Consider the following 19,841-nt stretch of genomic DNA (forward strand, 5'->3'; position numbering starts at 1 on the left):
CAAAAAAGAGAATGTCGAAGAGGAAATCACCAAATCAATACCATTCACTATAGCCCCCCCCCAGAAGATCAAATACGTAGGAATAAATCTAACCAGAGACGTAAAAGATCTATACAAAGGAAACAACAAGACACTACTGCTAGAAACCAAGAAAGACTCTACATAAGTGGAAAAACATACCTTACTCATGAATAGGAAGACTCAACATTGTGAAAATGTCTATTCTACCCAAAGTGATCTATAGATACAAGGATTCATGACCCCTGTTTCAATGGCATTTTTTAATGAGAGGGAGAAACAAATCACTAATTTCACACGGAAAGAGCAGAAGCCTCAGATAGGTAAAGCATTACTGAAGAAAAAGAACAAAGTGGGAGACCTCATACTACCTAATTTTAGAATCTTTATACCACCATTGTAGTCAAAACACCCTGGTACTGGTACGACAACAGATACATAGACCAATGGAACAGAACTGAGAATCTAGAAATAAATCCCTACACATATGAGCACCTGATATTTGACAAAGGTCCAATGTCCACTAGAGAAAGGACAGCCTCTTGAACAAATGGTGCTGGCATAACTGGGTGTTCATCTGCAAAAAAATGAAACAAGAACCATACTTCACACCATGCACAAAAAGTAACTCAAAATGGATCAAAGGCCTAAATATAAAATCTAAAACGATAAAGATCATGGAATAAAAAACAGGGACAACACTAGGAGACCTAATACACGGCATAAACAGTACACAAATCATTATTAACATCACACAAACACCAGAAGAGAAACTAGATAATTTGGCGCTCCTAAAAATCAAACACTTATGCCCATCCAAACACTTCACCAAAACAGTAATAAGACAATGTACAGAGTGGGAAAAAAATTTTGGCTACAAGAAATCTGATCAGCATCTCATCTCCAAAATCTGCAAGATACTTGAAAACCTGAACAACAAAAAGACATACAACCCAATTAAAAAGTCGGCAAGGAACATGAACAGTCACTTCACCAAAGAAGACATTTAGGAAGTTAAGACATACCTGAGGAAATGCTCATGATCATCAGCCTTCAGAAAAATGCAGATCAAAGTACAATGAGATCCATCCTTACCCCAACAAGGACAGCAGTAATCTAAAAAACACAAAATAATCAATGTAGGAGAAGTTGTGGAGAGACTGGAACACTTATACACTGCTGGTGGGAATGTGAAATGGTAAAACCACTTTGAAAATCATTTTGGAACTTCCTTAAAAGATAGAAATAGAACTGTCATATGATCCACAAATTCAGCTCCTTGAAATATAACCTAGAGACATAAGAGCTCTTACACAAATAGATACATGCACACCCATGTTCATTGCAGCACTGTTCACAACAGCAAAAAGATGAAAACGGCACAGAGTCAGGGCCAAGATGGCAAAATAGCCAGATGCTTCTGGAGATCTCTCTTAAAACAAAGACCTGAAAAATCAAGTGAAATGAGTATATTTGCGACAAGCTAGGAGTCCTGAACATCAAAGGCAAAGTTAGAAAATGGACTAAGTGGCATGGGGGGAGAGAGACCGTTCAGAAACAGAGAGGAGTTGCAGGACTTGAATTGCTGAAATCCCTCAAGCACCATATCCTGAAGCGGCTGCAGTGGGCTGGTGGTAGCCTTTGGCCACAGGTTTCTCCGGGAGAAGCAGCCAGCCACACAGCCTACTCACATCTCAGGAACCAGAGAAGAACGGCGCTCTTGCCAAACGCTAAGTACTTGCGTATATTTTACTGCGCCCTCCGCCCCAAAACTGCCTTCAGTGGCTGTTGATTTCCCTGGGCCTGAGATAGGCCCATTTGAGAACTCTGACCCATACTCCCAGATTTGGAGAAGGTATAAATTCACAACAGGGGTAAAAGATAATTTGCCCGCTCCACTAACCTGGGCAGCTCAGGACAGAAGCAGCTCCTGTCCAGGCATAAACAGTCTGTGGACTTTGAATAACTTTCCCCCCAGTCTGGGCTTTTTCCAGAAGAAAAGGCCCTTCTTGGCAGACGGTGACTGTTTAAGCTATGCAGTGGAGAGGTGGGTGTTTGATATTTGTCACAGCTTTGCCTACTAAACAGAATCCTCACCTACCCACACCAGGGGCCTAAGGACTGGTGGCCCCTCTTAGGACACACAGCTCCTGCAACAGGGATCCAAGGATAACTGGTACCTCCCAGTCCTTACAACCGAAAGCACTGGGTGCCCATGGTCTGTCTGCAGAACCCACCCACCTGCATGCAATAGGGAAGAGGGTCACGCTTTCCTCAGATACACTCAGGGGACGGTTCTCAGGTCCCTGCCTTGTTCACACCCTGACCCCCTGCTGCAACCAGATATTGCTACCTACACTAAACACCCCTGCCCCTCCAAGACTGTAGGACAGAGCCTGTATCACACACTTGATGACCAGCTACCTGGACACCTGAGCTGAATCCACACAAGAACAATGAATGGACTCATAAACTCATATACATGATAACAGCTCTAGCCATCTGGTGACAGGATGTTAGAGCCCCAAAGGTGAAATAATCAAGCTAACTCACTCAAGCAACCCATTTGGGCATATCAAAAAAATAGCAAAGCCAGAAACTAGGATACAGTAAGCAAACATAAAATAAACTAATACAATAACTTAGAGATGCCTCAGAGACAACAGTCAATATCGAACCACATAATGAAACGGACCATGATCACTTCAGCAAGGTGCCAAAACAGAGAATTAAAAGATCTTCTGGATAAGAATGCCTTCCTGAAATTACCGGACACAGAATTCAAAAGATTAATATACAGAACTCTTCAAGACATAAGGAAGGAGATCAGGCAATACGCAAAACAGAAGAGCGGTGGGATGCAGATCCCAAATTCTCATACGACCAGACTTAATGGTCTGACTGAGACTAGAAGGACCCCGGTGTTCACGGCCCCCAGACCTTCTGTTGGCACACGACAGGAACCGTTCCTGAAGCCAACTCTTCAGACATGGATTGGACTGGACAATGGGTTGGAGAGGGATGCTGGTGAGGAGTGAGCTTCTTGGATCAGGTGGACACTTGAGACTATGTTGGCATCTCCTGCCTGGAGGGGACATGAAAGGGTGGAGGGGGTTAGAAGCTGGCGAAATGGACATGAAAAGAGAGAGTGGAGGGAGACAGTGGGCTGTCTCATTAGGGGGAGAGTAATTGGGAGTGTGTAGCAAGGTATATATGGGTTTTTGTGTGAGAGACTGACTTGATTTGTAAACTTTCACTTAAAGCACAATAAAAATTATAAAAAAAATAAGAAAAAGTAACTTATATAAATTGGATATATAATACAATAAAAAAAAAAGACTTCGAAGTTAAATCCACCACAAAAGATAAGGAAGGACAGCATATAGTGATTAAAGGGACAATATACCAGGAGGATATAACCATATTAAATATTTATGCACCCAATGAGAGGGCTGCAAGATACGTGAAACAAACTCTAATAGCACTGAAAACTGAGACACACAGCTCCACAATTAAAGTAGGAAACTTCAACACACCACCTTCACTGAAGGACAGGATATCCACAAAGAAGCTCAATAAAGACATGGAAGATCTAAATGCCGCAATCAACCAACTCGACCTTACGGACATATATAGAACACTCCACCCAAAAGCAGCCAAGTATACTTTCTTTTCTAGTGCACATGGAACATCCTTTAGAATAGACCACACATTAGGTCATAAAGCAAGCCTTAGCAGAATCCAAAACATCAAAATATTACAAAGCATCTTCTCTGAACATAAGGCCATAAAAGTAGAAATCGATAACAGAAAAAGCAGGGAAAATAAATCAAACACTAGGAAACCGAACAATACCCTGCTCAAGAAAGATTGGGATTATAGAAGAAATTACGGAAGAATAAAGAAATTCATAGAATACAATGAGAATGAAAACGCTTCCTATCAGAACCTTTGGAACACAGCGAAAGCAGTGGTCAGAGGTCAATTGATATCAATAAATGCACACATACAAAAGGAAGAAAGGGCCAAAATCAAAGAATTATCCCTACAACTTGAACAAATAGAAAGAGGGCAACAAAAGAAACCTTCAAGTCCTAGAAGAAAGGAAATAATAAAAATTAGAGCGGAACTAAAGGAAATAGAAAACAGAAAAACAATTGAAAGAAGTAACAAGACCAAAAGCTGGTTCTTTGAAAAAATTACCAAAATTGATAAACCATTGTCAAACTGACAAAAGAAAAACAGGAGAGGAAGCAAATAACCCACATAACAAATGAGATCGGCCATATTACAACAGACCAAACTGAAATTAAGAGAGTCATATGAGATTACTATGAGAAATTGTATTCTAACAAATTTCAAAAACCTAGAAGAAATGGATGAATTCCTAGAAAAACACTACCTATCTAAACTAACACAAACAGAGGTAGAACAACTAAATAGATCCATAACAAACAAAGAGACTGAAAAGGTAATCAAAAAACTCCTGACAACAACAACAACAAAAAAACCTGGCCTGGATGGCTTCACTGCAGTGCTCTACCAAACGTTCAGAGAATTACACCACTACTAAAGGTATTTCAGAGCACAGAAAAGGACGGAATACCCCCAAACTCATTTTATGAAGCCAGCATTTCCCTGATACCAAAACCAGGTAAAGACACGAAAAAAAAAAAAACAAAATTACAGACCTATATTCCTCATGAACTTAGATCCAAAAATCCTCAACAAAATTCTAGCCAATATAATTCAACAACATATCAAAAAAAAAATTCACCACGACCAAGTGGAATTCAAACCAGGTATGCAGGGCTGGTTCAACATTAGAATAAGAATCAATGTAATCCATCATATAACTAAAACAAAAGACAAGAACCACATGACCTTATCAATCGATGAAGAAAAGGCATTTGACAAAGTTCAACACCCATTCATGATAAAAAAAACTCTCAGGAAAATAGCAATAGAAGGAAAATTCCCCAACATAATAAAGGCCATTTAAACAAAGCCAACAACAACATCATCCTAAACCGAGAGAGTCTGAAAGCATTCCCCTTGAGACTGGGAACCAGGCAAGGATGCCCTTTATTACCACTCTCATTCAACATTCTGCTGGAGGTCCTAGCCAGAGCAATTCGGCTACATAAAGAAATAAAGGACATCCAGATTGATAAGGAAGAAGTAAAATATCTCTATTTGCAAATGACGTGATCATATACACAAAAAACCCTAAAGAATTCTCAAAAAAACTACTGAAACTAATAGTTCAGCAGAGTTTCAGGATACAAGATAAACATAGAAAAATCAGTTGGATTCCTCTACACCAACAAAAAGAACATCAAAGAGGAAATCAGCAAATCAATACAATTTACATTAGCCCCCAAGAAGATAAAATACTTAGGAATAAATCTTACCAGAGATGTAAAAGACTTATACAAAAAAACTACAAGACACAACCGCATGAAACCAAAAGAGACCTACATAAGTGGAAAAAGATACCTTCCTCATGGATAGGAAGGTGCAACATTGTAAAAATGTCTATTTTACCAAAAATAATAATAATAAAAAAAAAGCCATCTATAATTCAATGAAATACCCATCCAAATTCCATTGACACTTTTTGATGAGATAGAGAAACAAATCATCAACTTCATATGGAGGGAAATAATCTCAGGATAAGTAAAGCATTACTGAGAAAAAAAACAAAAAAGCTGGAGGCCTCACTCTATCTGACTTTAGAAACCATTATGCTGCCACAGTAGGTAAAACAGCCTGATACTGGTACAACAACAGATACATAAAGAAATGGAACAGAATTGAGAATCCAGACATAAATCTATCTACATACGGGCAGCTGATATTTGAAAAAGACCCAAAGTCAGTTAAATGGGGGAAAGATAGTCTTTTTAACAAGTGGTGCTGGCATATCTGGATATCCATTTGCAAAAAAAATAAACAAGAGCCATATCTCACACCATGCACAAAACTAACTGAAAGTGGATCAAAGACTACCTAAATATAAAATCTAAACGATAAAGACCATGGAAGAGAAAATAGGGACAGCGCTAGGAACTCGCATACATGGCACAAACAGTATAAAAAACATTACAAACAATGCAGAAGAGAAACTAGATAACTAGGAGCTCCTAAAAATCAAACACCTATGCCTATCCAAAGATTTCACCAAAAGAGTAAAAAGACTACCTACACAGACTGGGAAAAAGATTTTAGCTATGACATTTCTGATCAGCTCCTGATCTCTAAAATTCACGATATTGCAAAAACTCAACTGCAAAAAGAGAAATAACCCAATTAAAAAATGGGCAAAGGATATGAACAGACACTTCACTGAAGAAGACATTCTGGTGGCTAACAGAGGCATGAGGAAATGCTCACCATCATTAGCCATTAGAGAAATGGAAATGAAAACTACCATGAGATTCGATCTCACTGCAACAAGGCTGGCGTTAATACAAAAAACACAAAATAATAAATGTTGGTGAGGTTATGGAGAGACTGGAACACTTATACACTGCTGGTGGGAATGTAAAATTGTTTAACCACTTTGGAAATTTATTTGGCTCTTCCTTAAAAAACTAGAAATAGAACTACCACATGATTCAGCAATCTCGCTACTTGGAATATATCCTAGAGAAAAAAGAGACTTTACACAAACACATATAAGCACACCCATGTTCATTGCAGCACTATTTACAATAGCAAAAAGTTGAAAGCAACCAAAGTGTCCATCAACAGCTGAATGGATAAATAGATTATGGTATATGTACACAATGTAATATTACTCATCCATAAAGAACACTGATGAATCCGTGAAACATTTCGTAACATGGAGGAATCTGGAAGGCATTATGCTGAGTGAAATTAGTCAGTCACAAAAGGACAAATGTTGTATGAGACCACTATTCTAATAACTGAAGAAAAGGTTTACACACAGAAGAAAACATTCTTTGCTGGTTATGAGGGCAGAAGGAGGAAGAGGGGTATTCACTAACTAGATGGTAGACAAGAATTATTTTAGGCGAAGGGAAGGGCAACACACAATACAGGGGAAGTCAGCACAACTGGACTAAACCAAAAACTAAGAAGTTTCCTGAATACAACCAAACACTTCAAGGGATAAAGAATCAGGAGGAGGGGTCTGGGAACCATGGTTTCAGGGGACATCCAAGTCATTTGGCATAATGAAGTTTATTAAAAAAATGTTCTGCATCCCACTTTGGTGAGTAGCCTCTGGGGTCTTTAAAGCTAGCAATAAAAAAAATAGGCCACCTAATATGCATCAATTGGTCCCAACCAACTTAGAACAAAGGAGAATAAAGAACACTAAAGCACAAGGAAAATATAAGTCCAAGACACAGAAAGGGCCACATAAACCAGAGACTTCATCAGTCTGAGACCAGGAGAACTAAATGGTGCCTAGCTACCACCAATGACCACCCTAACAAGGAACATAAGTCCCTAATGGAGCAGTAGAAAAGTGCGGTGTAGAACTCAAATTCTAGTAAATAGATCAGACTTAATGGTCTGAGACTGGAGGAAGCCCAGAAGACATGGCCCCCAGACACTCTGTTAGCCTAAAACTAAAACCATTCCCTAAGCCAACTCTTCAGCCAAAGGTTAGACTGCTGTATAAGACATAAGATGGTACTGGTGAGGAGTGTGCATCTTAGCTCAAGTAGATACTTGAGACTAAGTGGCTGGCTCGTGTTCGGAGGTGAGATGAGAGGGCAGAGAGGGACAGGAGCTGGATCAATGGACACGGAAAAAGCACAGTGGAGGGGAGGAGTGTGCTGCCACATTATAGGGAGGGTAACTTGGGTAACAAAGCAAAGGGTATAAGTTTTTGTATGGAAACTGACTTGATTGTGAACTTTCACTTAAAGCTCACTAATTTGTTTTTCAAATAAAAAGCAAAATAAGTTTTTGCTGATTTAAGCGAAAAAGAAAGTGCACTGAAAACCTATGTGAATAGACCTGCATTTACTGACATGGAAAAGATTGGCAGTGTTTGTTCTTAATCCAGAAAACTGGTTATAGAACGATGTTTCCCATGCTCTGGAATAAACAGAGTGCCTACATGTTTATATCCGCAAGGGAACAAAAATATTCTGAAGGGTTATTTTGTAATAAAATATGTTTTAAGTCATAATAAAAATACAAAACTTTCTCATCTCCTCAAGTACACACACTGACCCCCACCACGGCCTATTAATATACACACGTACCTCACATTCCTAAAGCACCCACTGACACTCCCTCCTCTCCTCCAGGAAGGAAACACACATACAGCACCTTACAGCCTCAAATGCACACGCAGATGTGCACTAGTAAAGGATTATACACCCACACTAGCTTTCTGCAGAATTAGAAATAATGTAAATTGTCCCAGATACAAATGGAGAAGTGGCACACAAGTTAACGATCTCAATCAAACATGTAATACTCGTGACTGGAAATTTTATATACACACAGATCATTAGAAGGATGGTTTTGCTGATCTTGGCCAATCTCTTGCATCCTCAACCTATCATGCTTGCAAGTCAATCATGATTTCATGACAGGACACTACAAATAAACGGTTGGTTTTTAGTCAATTCAGCAAAATCACTCACTTCCTGGACTAATGAGTGCCATTTCAACATGAAGGTTGGTTGACATGTTTCTTATGTTAACAAGGAAGACCTAAGAGAAGCGAGCTCCGAGGTTGGAACTTGACCGAATTTTCCTTGACAGATTTTTCTGTGCTTAAACGAGAGTGCTTTTCAAATCCTGAAGACCTGTTCAAAATTACCTTTATTCAGAATGTAATAGATAATGACTTGACACACTTGTCAGTATAAAGAGGCGTTATTGAAATTTCTCCCCTCATTTTCAGTCCACCAATTAGGAAAACAATCACTGCAGTCCTGAGATGCAGCGTTTGCCATTTCCCCTGGTATAAATACTGCAAGCACAGGACAAGCTATCCACCCGAGGGCACTGAATTCTACACCATGAAAGGGGATCTCCCAATACAAAACCAACGCCTGCAAATAACCCAAGAGCATATAGGAGGGTGAAGTATAGCAGCAACATTACTAAGGGTGAGTTTGCGTGTCCATTACCTTCCTTAGTAATGGAACTGAACTATGAGAAAGCGGAAAAGCGGTGCACTCTGTGCACAGGGTCTGAGGCCTCGCCCTGGCACAGCCCAGCCCAGCCCAGCCCAGCTGCGAGACCTACCCTTAGGGGCCCTGCCTTCCCTGCTCCTGCTGTGCGCCTCCCTGAAGGGGACCTTCCGCCACTAAAGCCTGAAGCCCTTAGAGGGCGGCGGTTCGTGTGTCCCAGGGCCCTGTTCCAGGAGGTTGTACACATGTGTGAGCTCCTGAAGCAGGGCGGAATGGGGTCCCCTGGGCCATCGTTGCAGAGTGGTTAAGAGCTGCTGCCTGCTAACCAAAAGGCCAGTTGTTCGAATCTACCACACGCTCCTTGCAAGTCCTATGGGGCAGTTCTACTCTGTCCTACAGGATCATTAGGGGTCAGAATCGACTCTAATGGGTTTATGAAGAGCACTGCAGGAGAAGAAAACAAAGTATCTGGGGTGAATTCTGAGGCTTCTGGGAAAGCAGGCGACACCTCCTCACCCAGAACCTCCACATCAACCCTTCTGCCAAAAGAGCGTGTCTGAAGCCACCACTCATAATTTCTAAAAATTGTGGTTATTCTTTTTGTGCCATGGAGTCAATGTCCCCTCATGGAGACCCTATATGATACAGTAGAACTGCCCCATAGTGTTTCCTAGGCTATAATCTTTATGGTGGCAGATTCCCTGCTGTTTCTGCTCTGCAGCCAGAGCCTTATTTGCTGGGTATTTGCTTAGCAACCCAGTGCTTAACCTCGCACGGTCAGGGCACCTTCCCTAAGCTTACCCTTTGATATTGAGTGGATTCTGACTCACAGCGACCCTATCAGTCAGAGTAGAACATACCCACAGGGTTTCCAAGGAGTGGTTGGTGGATTTAAACTGCCACCTTTCGGTTAGCAGCGGGGCTCTTAACCACTTTGAGACCAGGGCTCCATTTAAAATACAGTATCCTGGAACTGAGAAGAGTGCTCTTCCACATTTAGATAAACTTTGGACCACATGCATTTCTTCTTCTGAATAGGCTTTCAAAAAATACTGTTTCTTTTTCCTATTCACTTTGAAAGTTCCATTACAGAACTGCACAACCAAAGAATTTTAGATGTGGAAATGCTGTAAGACATACTTTCTCCTGATGCCATTCCAAAAGTTTTCCCTGCTATATTTACTGTCATACAGTTTTTCTTGATGCATTTATTTAATATATAGACATTTCACAAGAAATGTTGAGGCACCAATGTTTTGCCCGAAATTTACTTGTTCCCTTGAACAGGACAGTTGAGAACCAGGTCACAGAAAGGAGCTTCTTGCTTTCCCTAGGTTCTTGCTCCACCCAGGTGGAATGGCTTAAGCTGCACCCTTAGAATTTATGAAATTGAATAAAAATTTAAGAAATTTTTATTCCAAAATAAATATTTATGGAAGGAAAACAAGTTGTTTTACAATACCATTTAAGAAAATAAAACATATAGGAATAAATGTACCCATTGATACAAAAGTCTTATTTATACAATGAAAAGTATAAAACACTGCTGAAAGATCTTAAAGAAGACCTAAATAGATGGAAAGAAATTCTGTGCTCATGGATTGGAAGACTTAATATAGTCAAGATGTCAATAATACACAAAGTGACCTACAGATAGAACACAATCCTAATCAAAATTCCTATAGTATTCATTACAAAAATGGAAAAAGAATCCTCCTTTTTCTATGGGAAGATAAGAGAACTGAAATAGTCAAAGCAATTTGAAAAATAACAAATTAGCAGGCCTCATACTTCAAAACAGATTACACAGCTACAGTAAATCAAAACAGCCTAGTACTTGTTTAAACATAGCCACACAGGCCAAAGGAACAGAATTGAAAATCCAGCAATAAATCCAAACATCTATAGTCAATTGGTTTTCAATAAGGGAGCCAAATCCATTCATTGGCAAAAGAATAGTCTCTTCAATAAATGGTGCAGGCTAAATTGGATTTCCACAAACAGAAAAATGAAACAAGATCCATACCCCACACCATACACAAAAACTGAATCAATACGGATCAAGGAGCTAAATTTAAATTTAGAATCACGCAGTTCTATGAAAAAAATAGAGAAGCAAACCTTTTGGACATGATTGGTTTTCAAATGATAGATAATCAAACACAATAATGAATGCACAAGCATCAGAAAACAAAATAGATAACTCGGACCTCATAAGAGTTAAATACTTATGCTCATCAAAACACTCAATAAAAATAGGGAAGACACAGCCTACAGACTGGGAAAAATTCTTTGGCAATTACATAAGTGATTAGAGTCTAATATCTAAAATATATAAAACTTCCACAACTTCATAACCAAAAGACAATCATATTAAGAAGTGGCAAAGAACATGAACATACATTTTACCAATGAGAATATTCACATGGCCAACAGACACGTGAAGAGATGCTCAACGTTATTAGGCGACCCTTTGGTTAGCACCCATTGCACTTAAGCACTACACCACCAGGGTTTCCAATCTATTATATATATATACCCGCATATATATTTTTGGTCGTTTTTGCTTGTGTTTTAAAATTATACGTTACATGCTATTACCAACAAATTCTTTTTCCTTGTGTACATTTTACTCACATGGTTTGCCAATGTCAGGCTGTGTGTACTTCACTCTCATTTGGTGTTACCTTTCCCATCACCAAGAGTAACCGGTGTGTAATCTCTAGAGAGTGAATTTCTGTTTCACTCCACCCCAACTCTGGTAAACACATTATTTTCTGCATATTTTTATTAGTTCATAACACTTCATAAATGTGATAACATAGAATATTTCTTTTATTGTGACAGACTTATTTCGCTCAAGATAATGTCCTCCAGGTCTACCATGTTCCAAGGAGTTTAGGAAACTCATATTTCTGTATTGCTGAGGAGTATTTCATTGTATGTATGTACCACATTTTACTTATCCATTCATCCATTGATGGGCAGTTAAGTTGTTTCCATCTTTTTGCTACGTGAATAATGCTGCGGTCAAAATAGGTGTGCATATGTCTGTTCCCGTCACTTCTATCAGATCCCTATGGCAAATACCTGGAATAGAATTTCTGGGTTATATGGCAGCTCTGCCAGCAGTTTTTTGAGGAACCACCAGACTGTTTTGAAAATGGCTATATCATTTTGAATTTTCACCAGCAGCGGGTGAGGGATCCAATTTTTCCAAATCCTCTCCAACACTTGTTATTTTCCCGGTTTTTTTGTTTTTGACTTTTTTCTTGTAGCCATCACAGTGGGAGTGAAATGGTATCTCATGTTGGTATTGATTTGCATGTTGGTATTGACCGGGCAGTTCTGCTCTGTCCTATAGGGTTGCTATGAGTCGGAATCGACTTGACGGCACTGGGTTTATATAACAGATATTATATATGTATTCAGGTAGGCATTTATATGTATAAGTACACATAAGTGTATACATACGTGAATATATTTATGCATATACATCTACGGGAATGTATGCACACATAGTCATATATATATAATAAATCATATACAGGGCAGTCTTATGAACATTTCTTATACATAATCAAACACCTCATGGGATTGGTTTTCCGGATTTGAAGTATTAGGACCAGAGTCTAGTAGAACATCTGGGTACACGGGCATAACAGAGTTCCTAAAGTTATACTTCACGTCAGAGTTTGCTGAGTAGTATCTGGGGTTTTAAAAACTTGATAATGGCTTTCTAAGATACAACTATTGGTCTCTACTTAGCTACAGCCAAAGAGAATGTAGGAAATGACAGACACAAAAAAGAAACTTGGGGGGGCAAGGTCAAGATGGTAGAATAGACAGATGGTTGTGGCAGTTCTGGCGAACCCTCTTACAACAAAGATCCCCCCCAAAAAGTGAAATGAGTATATTTATGACAAGCTAGCAGCCTGACCATCAAAGTCAATGTTAGAAAATGAACTGAGGGGTAGGTGGAGGAAGAGACGGTTCAGAAGCACACAGGAGTTACTAAACCTGAATTACCAGGAGCCCTCAGGCACCATTCCTGGGAGTGGCTGCCATGGGCTGCTACAAGCTTTCAGCTGCAGTTTCCCCATGGAGAAGCAGCCAGCCACATGGCCTACACACACCTCCGGAACCAGAGAACAGCACTCTCAGCAAAAGCAAAGTACTTGCATATGTTTTACCATCCACACCCACCAAGCTGGCTTCAGTGGCTGATTTCCCTGGGCCTGAGACAAGCCCCGTTCAGCACCTACAGCCAATTTCCTGGCCTTGGAAAAGGAATAAATTTGCAACTGGGGGAAAGATAATTTACCAGCTCCACTAACCGGGTTAACTCAGGACAGAAGCGGCTCCTCTCCAAGCATAAACAGTCCACGGACTTTGAGTACCTTTCCCCTGTGAATGGACCTATATGGGCCTATTTCAGGAGAATAGGCTCTTCTTGGCAGACTACAACGATTTCAGCTGTGCAGTGGCGGGGGGGAGGGGCGGTAATTGATGTTTGACATTGCTTTGCCTATCAAACAAGGTCCTCACCTACCCACATCAGGGGCTTAAGGACTGGTGGCTCCACTCACGTCACCCAGCCACCCACGACAAGGGTCCAAGGATAACTCATACCTCTCCGTTATTACAACCAAAAACATTGGGTGCCCATTGTCCATCTGCAGAACTCACCTACCTGTATGCTATAGGGAACAGGGACACGCTTTCCTCAGACACACTTGGGGGATAATTCTCAGCCCCCTGCTTTGTTCAGAGCATGAACTCCTGCTGTAACCAGATACCGATGCCGACACCCATCACCCCTGCCCCTCAAAGACTGTAGAACTGTGTCTGTACCATGCACTTGATGATCATCTACCTGGACACCTGAGTTGCATTCATACAATAAAAGTGAATGGACTCCTAGGCTGATATACCTGATAACAGCTCTAGCCATCTGGGGGCAGGACATCAGAGTTCCAAAGACAAAAACAGTCAAGCTAGCTCACTCAAGCAACCCATTTGGGCATATCAAAACAAAACAAAGCAAGACGCAATGACACAATAGACAAACATAAAATAAACTAATACAATAACTTACAGATGGCTCAGAGACAACAGTCAATATCAAGTCACATAAAGAAACAGACCATGGGCACCTCAACAGGCTCTCAAAACAAAGAATCAAGGGATCTTTTAGAAGAAAGTGCCTTCCTGGAATTACCAGAGGCAGAATGCAAAAGATTAATATATAGAACCCTACAAGACATCAGGAAGGAAACCAGGCAGTATGCAGAACAAGCCAAGGGACACACAGAGGAAGCAGTTAAAGAAATTAAAAAGATGATTCAGGAACATAATGAAAAATTTAATAAGCTGGAAAAATACATAGACAGACAGCAATCAGAAATTCAGAAGATTAACAATAAAACTACACAAGTAGACAACTCAATACAAAGTCAGAGGAGCAGAATTGAGCAAGCAGAAGGCAGAATTTGTGAACTTGAAGATAAAGCACTTGGCACCAACATATTTGAAGAAAAATCAGATAAAAGAATTTTTAAAAAAATGAAGAAACTTTAAGAATCATGTGGGACCCTATCAAGAGCGATAACCTAGAAGTGATTGGAGTGCCAGGACAGGGAGGGCTAACAGAAAATACAGAAAGAATTGTTGAAGATTTGTGGGCAGAAAACTTCCCTGATAGCGTGAAGGATAAGAAGGTATCTATCCAAGATGCTGATTGAACTCCACATAAGGTAGATTTTAAAAGAAAAGTCACCAAGACATTGTATAATGTAACTTGCAAAAACCAAAGATAGAGAGAGAATTTTAAGAGCAGCTAGGGATAAACGCAAAGTTACCTACAAAGGAGAGCCAATAAGAATAAACTCTGACTACTCGGCAGAAACCATGCAGGCAAGAAGGCAGTGGGATGACTTATATAAAAAAATGAAGGAAAAAAATTGCCAGCCAATAATCATATATCCACCAAACTGTCTCTCAAACATGAAGATGAAACTAGGACAGTTCCAGATAAACAGAAGTTTTGGGATTTCATAAAAACCCAATCAAAACTACAAGAAATACTACAGGGAGTTCTTTGATTAGAAAAGGAATAATATCAGGTATCAACCCAAGACTAGAACACTGGGCAGAGCAATCAGAAGTCGACCCAGACAGGGAAACCACAAAAATAAATCAAGATTATAAAAACACTCAAAACAGGGAAACACCAATGTTATTATGTAAAAGAAGACTACATTAAAACAATAAAGAGGGACAAAGAAATGTAGTCATATATCCTCCATATGGAATGGAAGACAAGGTGATACAAGAAATAAAAGGTAAGTTAACATTTTTTTTTTAACATTTAGAAAAATAGGAGTAAATAGTAAGGCAAGCACAAAGTAGACAAATTATCCTACACATCAAAATAAAATGCAAGAAAAAAATAGAGACCCAGCAGAAACAAAATGAACAACAACAAATATGAGGAAGGGAGAATATATAAAGATAATCTACTCAGCACATAAAATTAAGTGGGAAAAACAAACTGTCAACAATACACAAAAAAACACATCAAAATGATACCACTCAATTCTTAAAAAATTCCATAATTACGCTGAATGTAAATGGGCTAAATGCACCAATAAAGAGCAGCAGAATGGATTAAAAAACATGATCCGTCTATATGCTGCCTACAAGAGACACACCTTAGACTTAGAGACACAAACTAAAACGCAAAGTATAGAAAAAAATATATCAAGCAAACAACAGTCAAAGAAGAGCGAGAGTGGCAATATTAATTTCTGACGAAAGAGACTATAAAGTTAAATCCATCATCAAAGAAAGGGAAGGACACTATATAAGCATTAAAGGGACAATATACAAAGAAGATATAACCATATTAAATATTTATGCACTCAAAGACAGGGCTGCAAGATACATAAAACAAATTCTAACAGCATTGAACTGTGAGACAGACAGCTCCACGGTAATAGTCGGAGACTTCGACACACCAGTTTCGGTGAAGGACAGGACATCCAGAAAGAAGCTTAATAAAGACATGGAAGATCAAAATGCCACCCAACAGCAGCCATTTATACTTTATTTCTAGTGCACATGGAACATTCTCTAGAATAGACCACATATTAGGTCATAAAGCAAGCCTTAGAAGAATCCAAAACACTGAAATATTACAAAGCATCTTCTCTAACCATAAGGCCATAAAAATAGAAATCAATAACAGAAAAAGCAGGGAAATGAAATCAAACACTTGGAAACCGACAATACTCTGCTCAAAAAGGACTGGGTTATACAAGACATTAAGGATGGAATAAAGAAATTCATAGAATACAATGAGAATGAAAACACTTCTTATCAGAATCTTTGGGACACAGCGAAAGCAGTGCTCATTTATTCATATCAATAAATGCACACGTCTGAAAAGAAGAAAGGGCCAAAATCAAAGAATTATCCCTACAACTTGAACAAATAGAAAGAGAGCAACAAAAGAAATCCTCAGCCACCAGAAGAAAGCAAATAAAAAATATTAGAAAAGGAGAAGGCGGGGCCAAGATGGCTGACTTGGTAGAACTACCGTGCATCCCTCTTGCAACAAAGACTTGGAAAAACAAGTGAATTGATCATATACATGACAATGTACAAAGCCGGACCATCAAACACAGAACTAAAGAGTTGACCTGAGTGACAGGGAAGCGAAAACCGTGCCCTGAAGCAGCGGCCGTTTCTGGAACCGGCGTCCTGCGCCATAGCCTTGAGCCCTCATGGTTCCCTGGGACCAGAGTGGTGGGGATGATTGCAGCTTACTGAGATGGGGCAAGCATGGGACACAGCCCTAATCCCTAAACCTCTGGAGTAACCTTGGTAGAGGCTCAGCCAGTGCAGGCTGCACACGGACGCTGCTGACAAGAGAACTAGCAACCACGGAGAAGCAGCGATTGTTTGTGGAGCCTGGAGCCACTGTCCCAGTCAGAAAACCTTGACGCTGGGCTTTGGACTAAGCGCAGAGGAGCTGAGCACAGCTTCATGAGATGGTGCAAGCACGGGACACAGGCCTGACCCTCAGGGGGCAAACTCAACCCAGCCAGCGCACACACGCTACAGGCCCCTCTGGAATCTCAGATAAAACAGTCATCACCAAGCAAGATAAGTAACTTTGTCTATATTTCCCATGGCTACTCTCTCCTATCTATCTGATCCCTCCCCTCCCTGCCCCCGCTGGCTTCATTAACATTGGAATTTCCTGGGCCAGAGAGTGAAGTGCTCTGAGGGTTTTTTTTTTCTTTTCCCTAAGCCTTTCCCCTGGCCTGAGAGAAGCAGCAACTGACAACCAGGGGGAAAAAATTCTTCCCTGATTTCCCTAAACTGGAATAAAAATACAGAACCAGGTCCAGCCAAGAATATGAGATCCACAGTCCTTGGCTTTCATCCCTACAGGGAACAAGGTGGCTATTACAATGCAAAGGCAATTCTGATAGAAATCTGACTGTAATTGTTGCAGCAGAGAAGTGGAAAGACAAATTTTCAAGGTCTAATGCCTCTCTAACTATTAAACAGAGCCCTCACTGATCCACAGTGGGGAACTGAGGGCTGAAGCTCCACCCAAACCACCTAGCCACCTCCTAAAGGGGTCTGAGAATAGTGACGCCTGCCAATCTTTAGAGTTACAAGCATTGGGTACCTAAGGTACAGCTGCCAAAATGCTCTAGGAATAGAGACACTCCTACCTCACTGGCACATGGGGGAATGCTGTCAGCATCCTGCCCTCCTTGGAGTGTACCCCCTGCTGCTACTAGAATCTGGTGCACACAACTATCACCACTATTCCTCTAAGTTAATAGGTGACAGTCTACACCACACACTTGGTGACCCAAAATCAGAACACTTAAGCTGATTCTATTCAAGAATAGTGAATGGACTCTTAGGCTTATATATCTGGTAACAGCTCAAACCAGCTGGTAACAGGACATAAATGATTCAAAGGCTACAACGATCAAGACAGCGCAATCTGGGTATATTGAAACAAAACAAGAAGATAAGACTCAGTGAGCAAATATAAAATAAATTGTTACAATATCTTCTAGATGGCTTGGAGACAGCAGTCAATATCAAATCACATAAAGAAGCAGACCATGATTGCTTCTACAAATCCCCAGATTAAAGAATCAAAATCTTCCCCAAATGAAGATACAATCCTGGAATTGCCAGATGCAGAATATAAAAAACTAATATACAGAATGCTTCAAGACATCAGAGATGACCTCAGAAATGAAATAAGGCAATCTATAGAAAAAGCCAAGGAACACATTGATAAAGCAGTTGAAGAAATCAAAACGATTATTCAAGAACATAGTGGAAAAGCTAATAAGCTACAAGAATCCATAGAGATACAGCATCAGAAATCCAAAAGATTAACAGTAAAATTACAGAATTAGACAACTCAATAGGAAGTCAGAGAAGCAGAAGCGAGGAATTGGAATGCAGAGTGGGGGAGATGGAAGATAAGGCAATTGACACCAATATAGTCGAAGAAAATCACATAAAAGAAATGAAAAAAATGAAGAAACCCTAAGAATCATGTGGGACTCTATCAAGAAGAATAACTTGCATGTGACTGGAGTTCCACAACAGGGAGGGATAACAGAAAATACAGAAAGAACAGTTGAAGATCTGTTGGCAGAAAACTTCCCTGGCATCGTGAAAGACAAAAGGGTATCTATCCAAGATGCGCATCGAACCCCATACAAAGTTGATCCAAAAAGAAAATCACCAAGGCATATTATCATCGGACTTGCCAAAACCAAAAATAAAGAGAAATTTTTAAAAGCAGACAGGGATAAAAGAAAAGTCACCTACCAAGGAGAATCAAGAAGTTCAGACTACTCAGCAGAAACCATGCAGGCAAGAAGGCAATGGGAGGACATATAGAGAGCACTAAAGGAGAAAAACTGCCAGCCAAGAATCATATATCCAGCAAAACTTTCTCTCAAATATGAAGGTGAAATTAAAACATTTACAGATAAACACAAGCTTAGAGAATATACGAAAACCAAACCAAAGCTACAAGAATTACTAAAGGAGGCATCGCTTCCTGACCTCCCACCACTGCCCGCCCTCGCTCGCTCGAGCTCCCCGCCCGCCACCTGCCGTCCTTCCTCAGCTCTCTCGTTAGTCAGCCACCGCCTCCTCAGCGACCAGCCAGTGCCTCTGAGCTCGTGACTCACGGAGCAGAGTCCTCCTCACGAAGAGGCCGGACTCGGAGTCGCCACCAAAGTGCCTTTCATCTGAGAAGTTCAAGGTACTTTGTAGAACTTCTGCCACACTCGCTGGGCATCTCGCAGCACATTTGTAAGTGATGGCTGCCATCGTGAAGAAATTGGTGATTGTTGGTGATGGAGCTTGTGGCAAGACCTACTTGCTCATAGTCTTCAGCAAGGATCAGTTCCCCGAGGTGTATGTGCCCACAGTGTTTGAGAACTATGTGGCAGATATTGAAGTGGATGGAAAGCAGGTAGAGTTGGCTTTGTGGGACACAGCTGGGCAAGAAGACTATGAGCGTCTGAGGCCCCTCTCCTACCTGGACACTGATGTTATATCGATGTGTTTCTCCATCAACAGCCCTGACAGTTTAGAAAACATCCCAGAAAAATGGACCCCAGAAGTCAAGCATTT

At 40.3% G+C, this 19,841-nt stretch overlaps 1 protein-coding gene across 1 annotated transcript in view; it reads left to right on the plus strand.

Annotated features, from left to right (window-relative positions):
- The first annotated feature begins 19,503 nt into the window (after positions 1-19,503).
- LOC126083166 (transforming protein RhoA-like) overlaps positions 19,504-19,841 on the plus strand; it is an 885,451-nt gene continuing 885,113 nt past the window's right edge. The window contains exon 1 of the mRNA XM_049896578.1: positions 19,504-19,680. Within this exon, the coding sequence (XP_049752535.1) occupies positions 19,525-19,680 (156 nt within the window). The 5' untranslated portion in view covers positions 19,504-19,524. The remainder of the gene's footprint in view (positions 19,681-19,841) is intronic.

Source organism: Elephas maximus, chromosome 9, assembly GCF_024166365.1.
Source record: "Elephas maximus indicus isolate mEleMax1 chromosome 9, mEleMax1 primary haplotype, whole genome shotgun sequence".
Taxonomy (NCBI): domain Eukaryota; kingdom Metazoa; phylum Chordata; class Mammalia; order Proboscidea; family Elephantidae; genus Elephas; species Elephas maximus.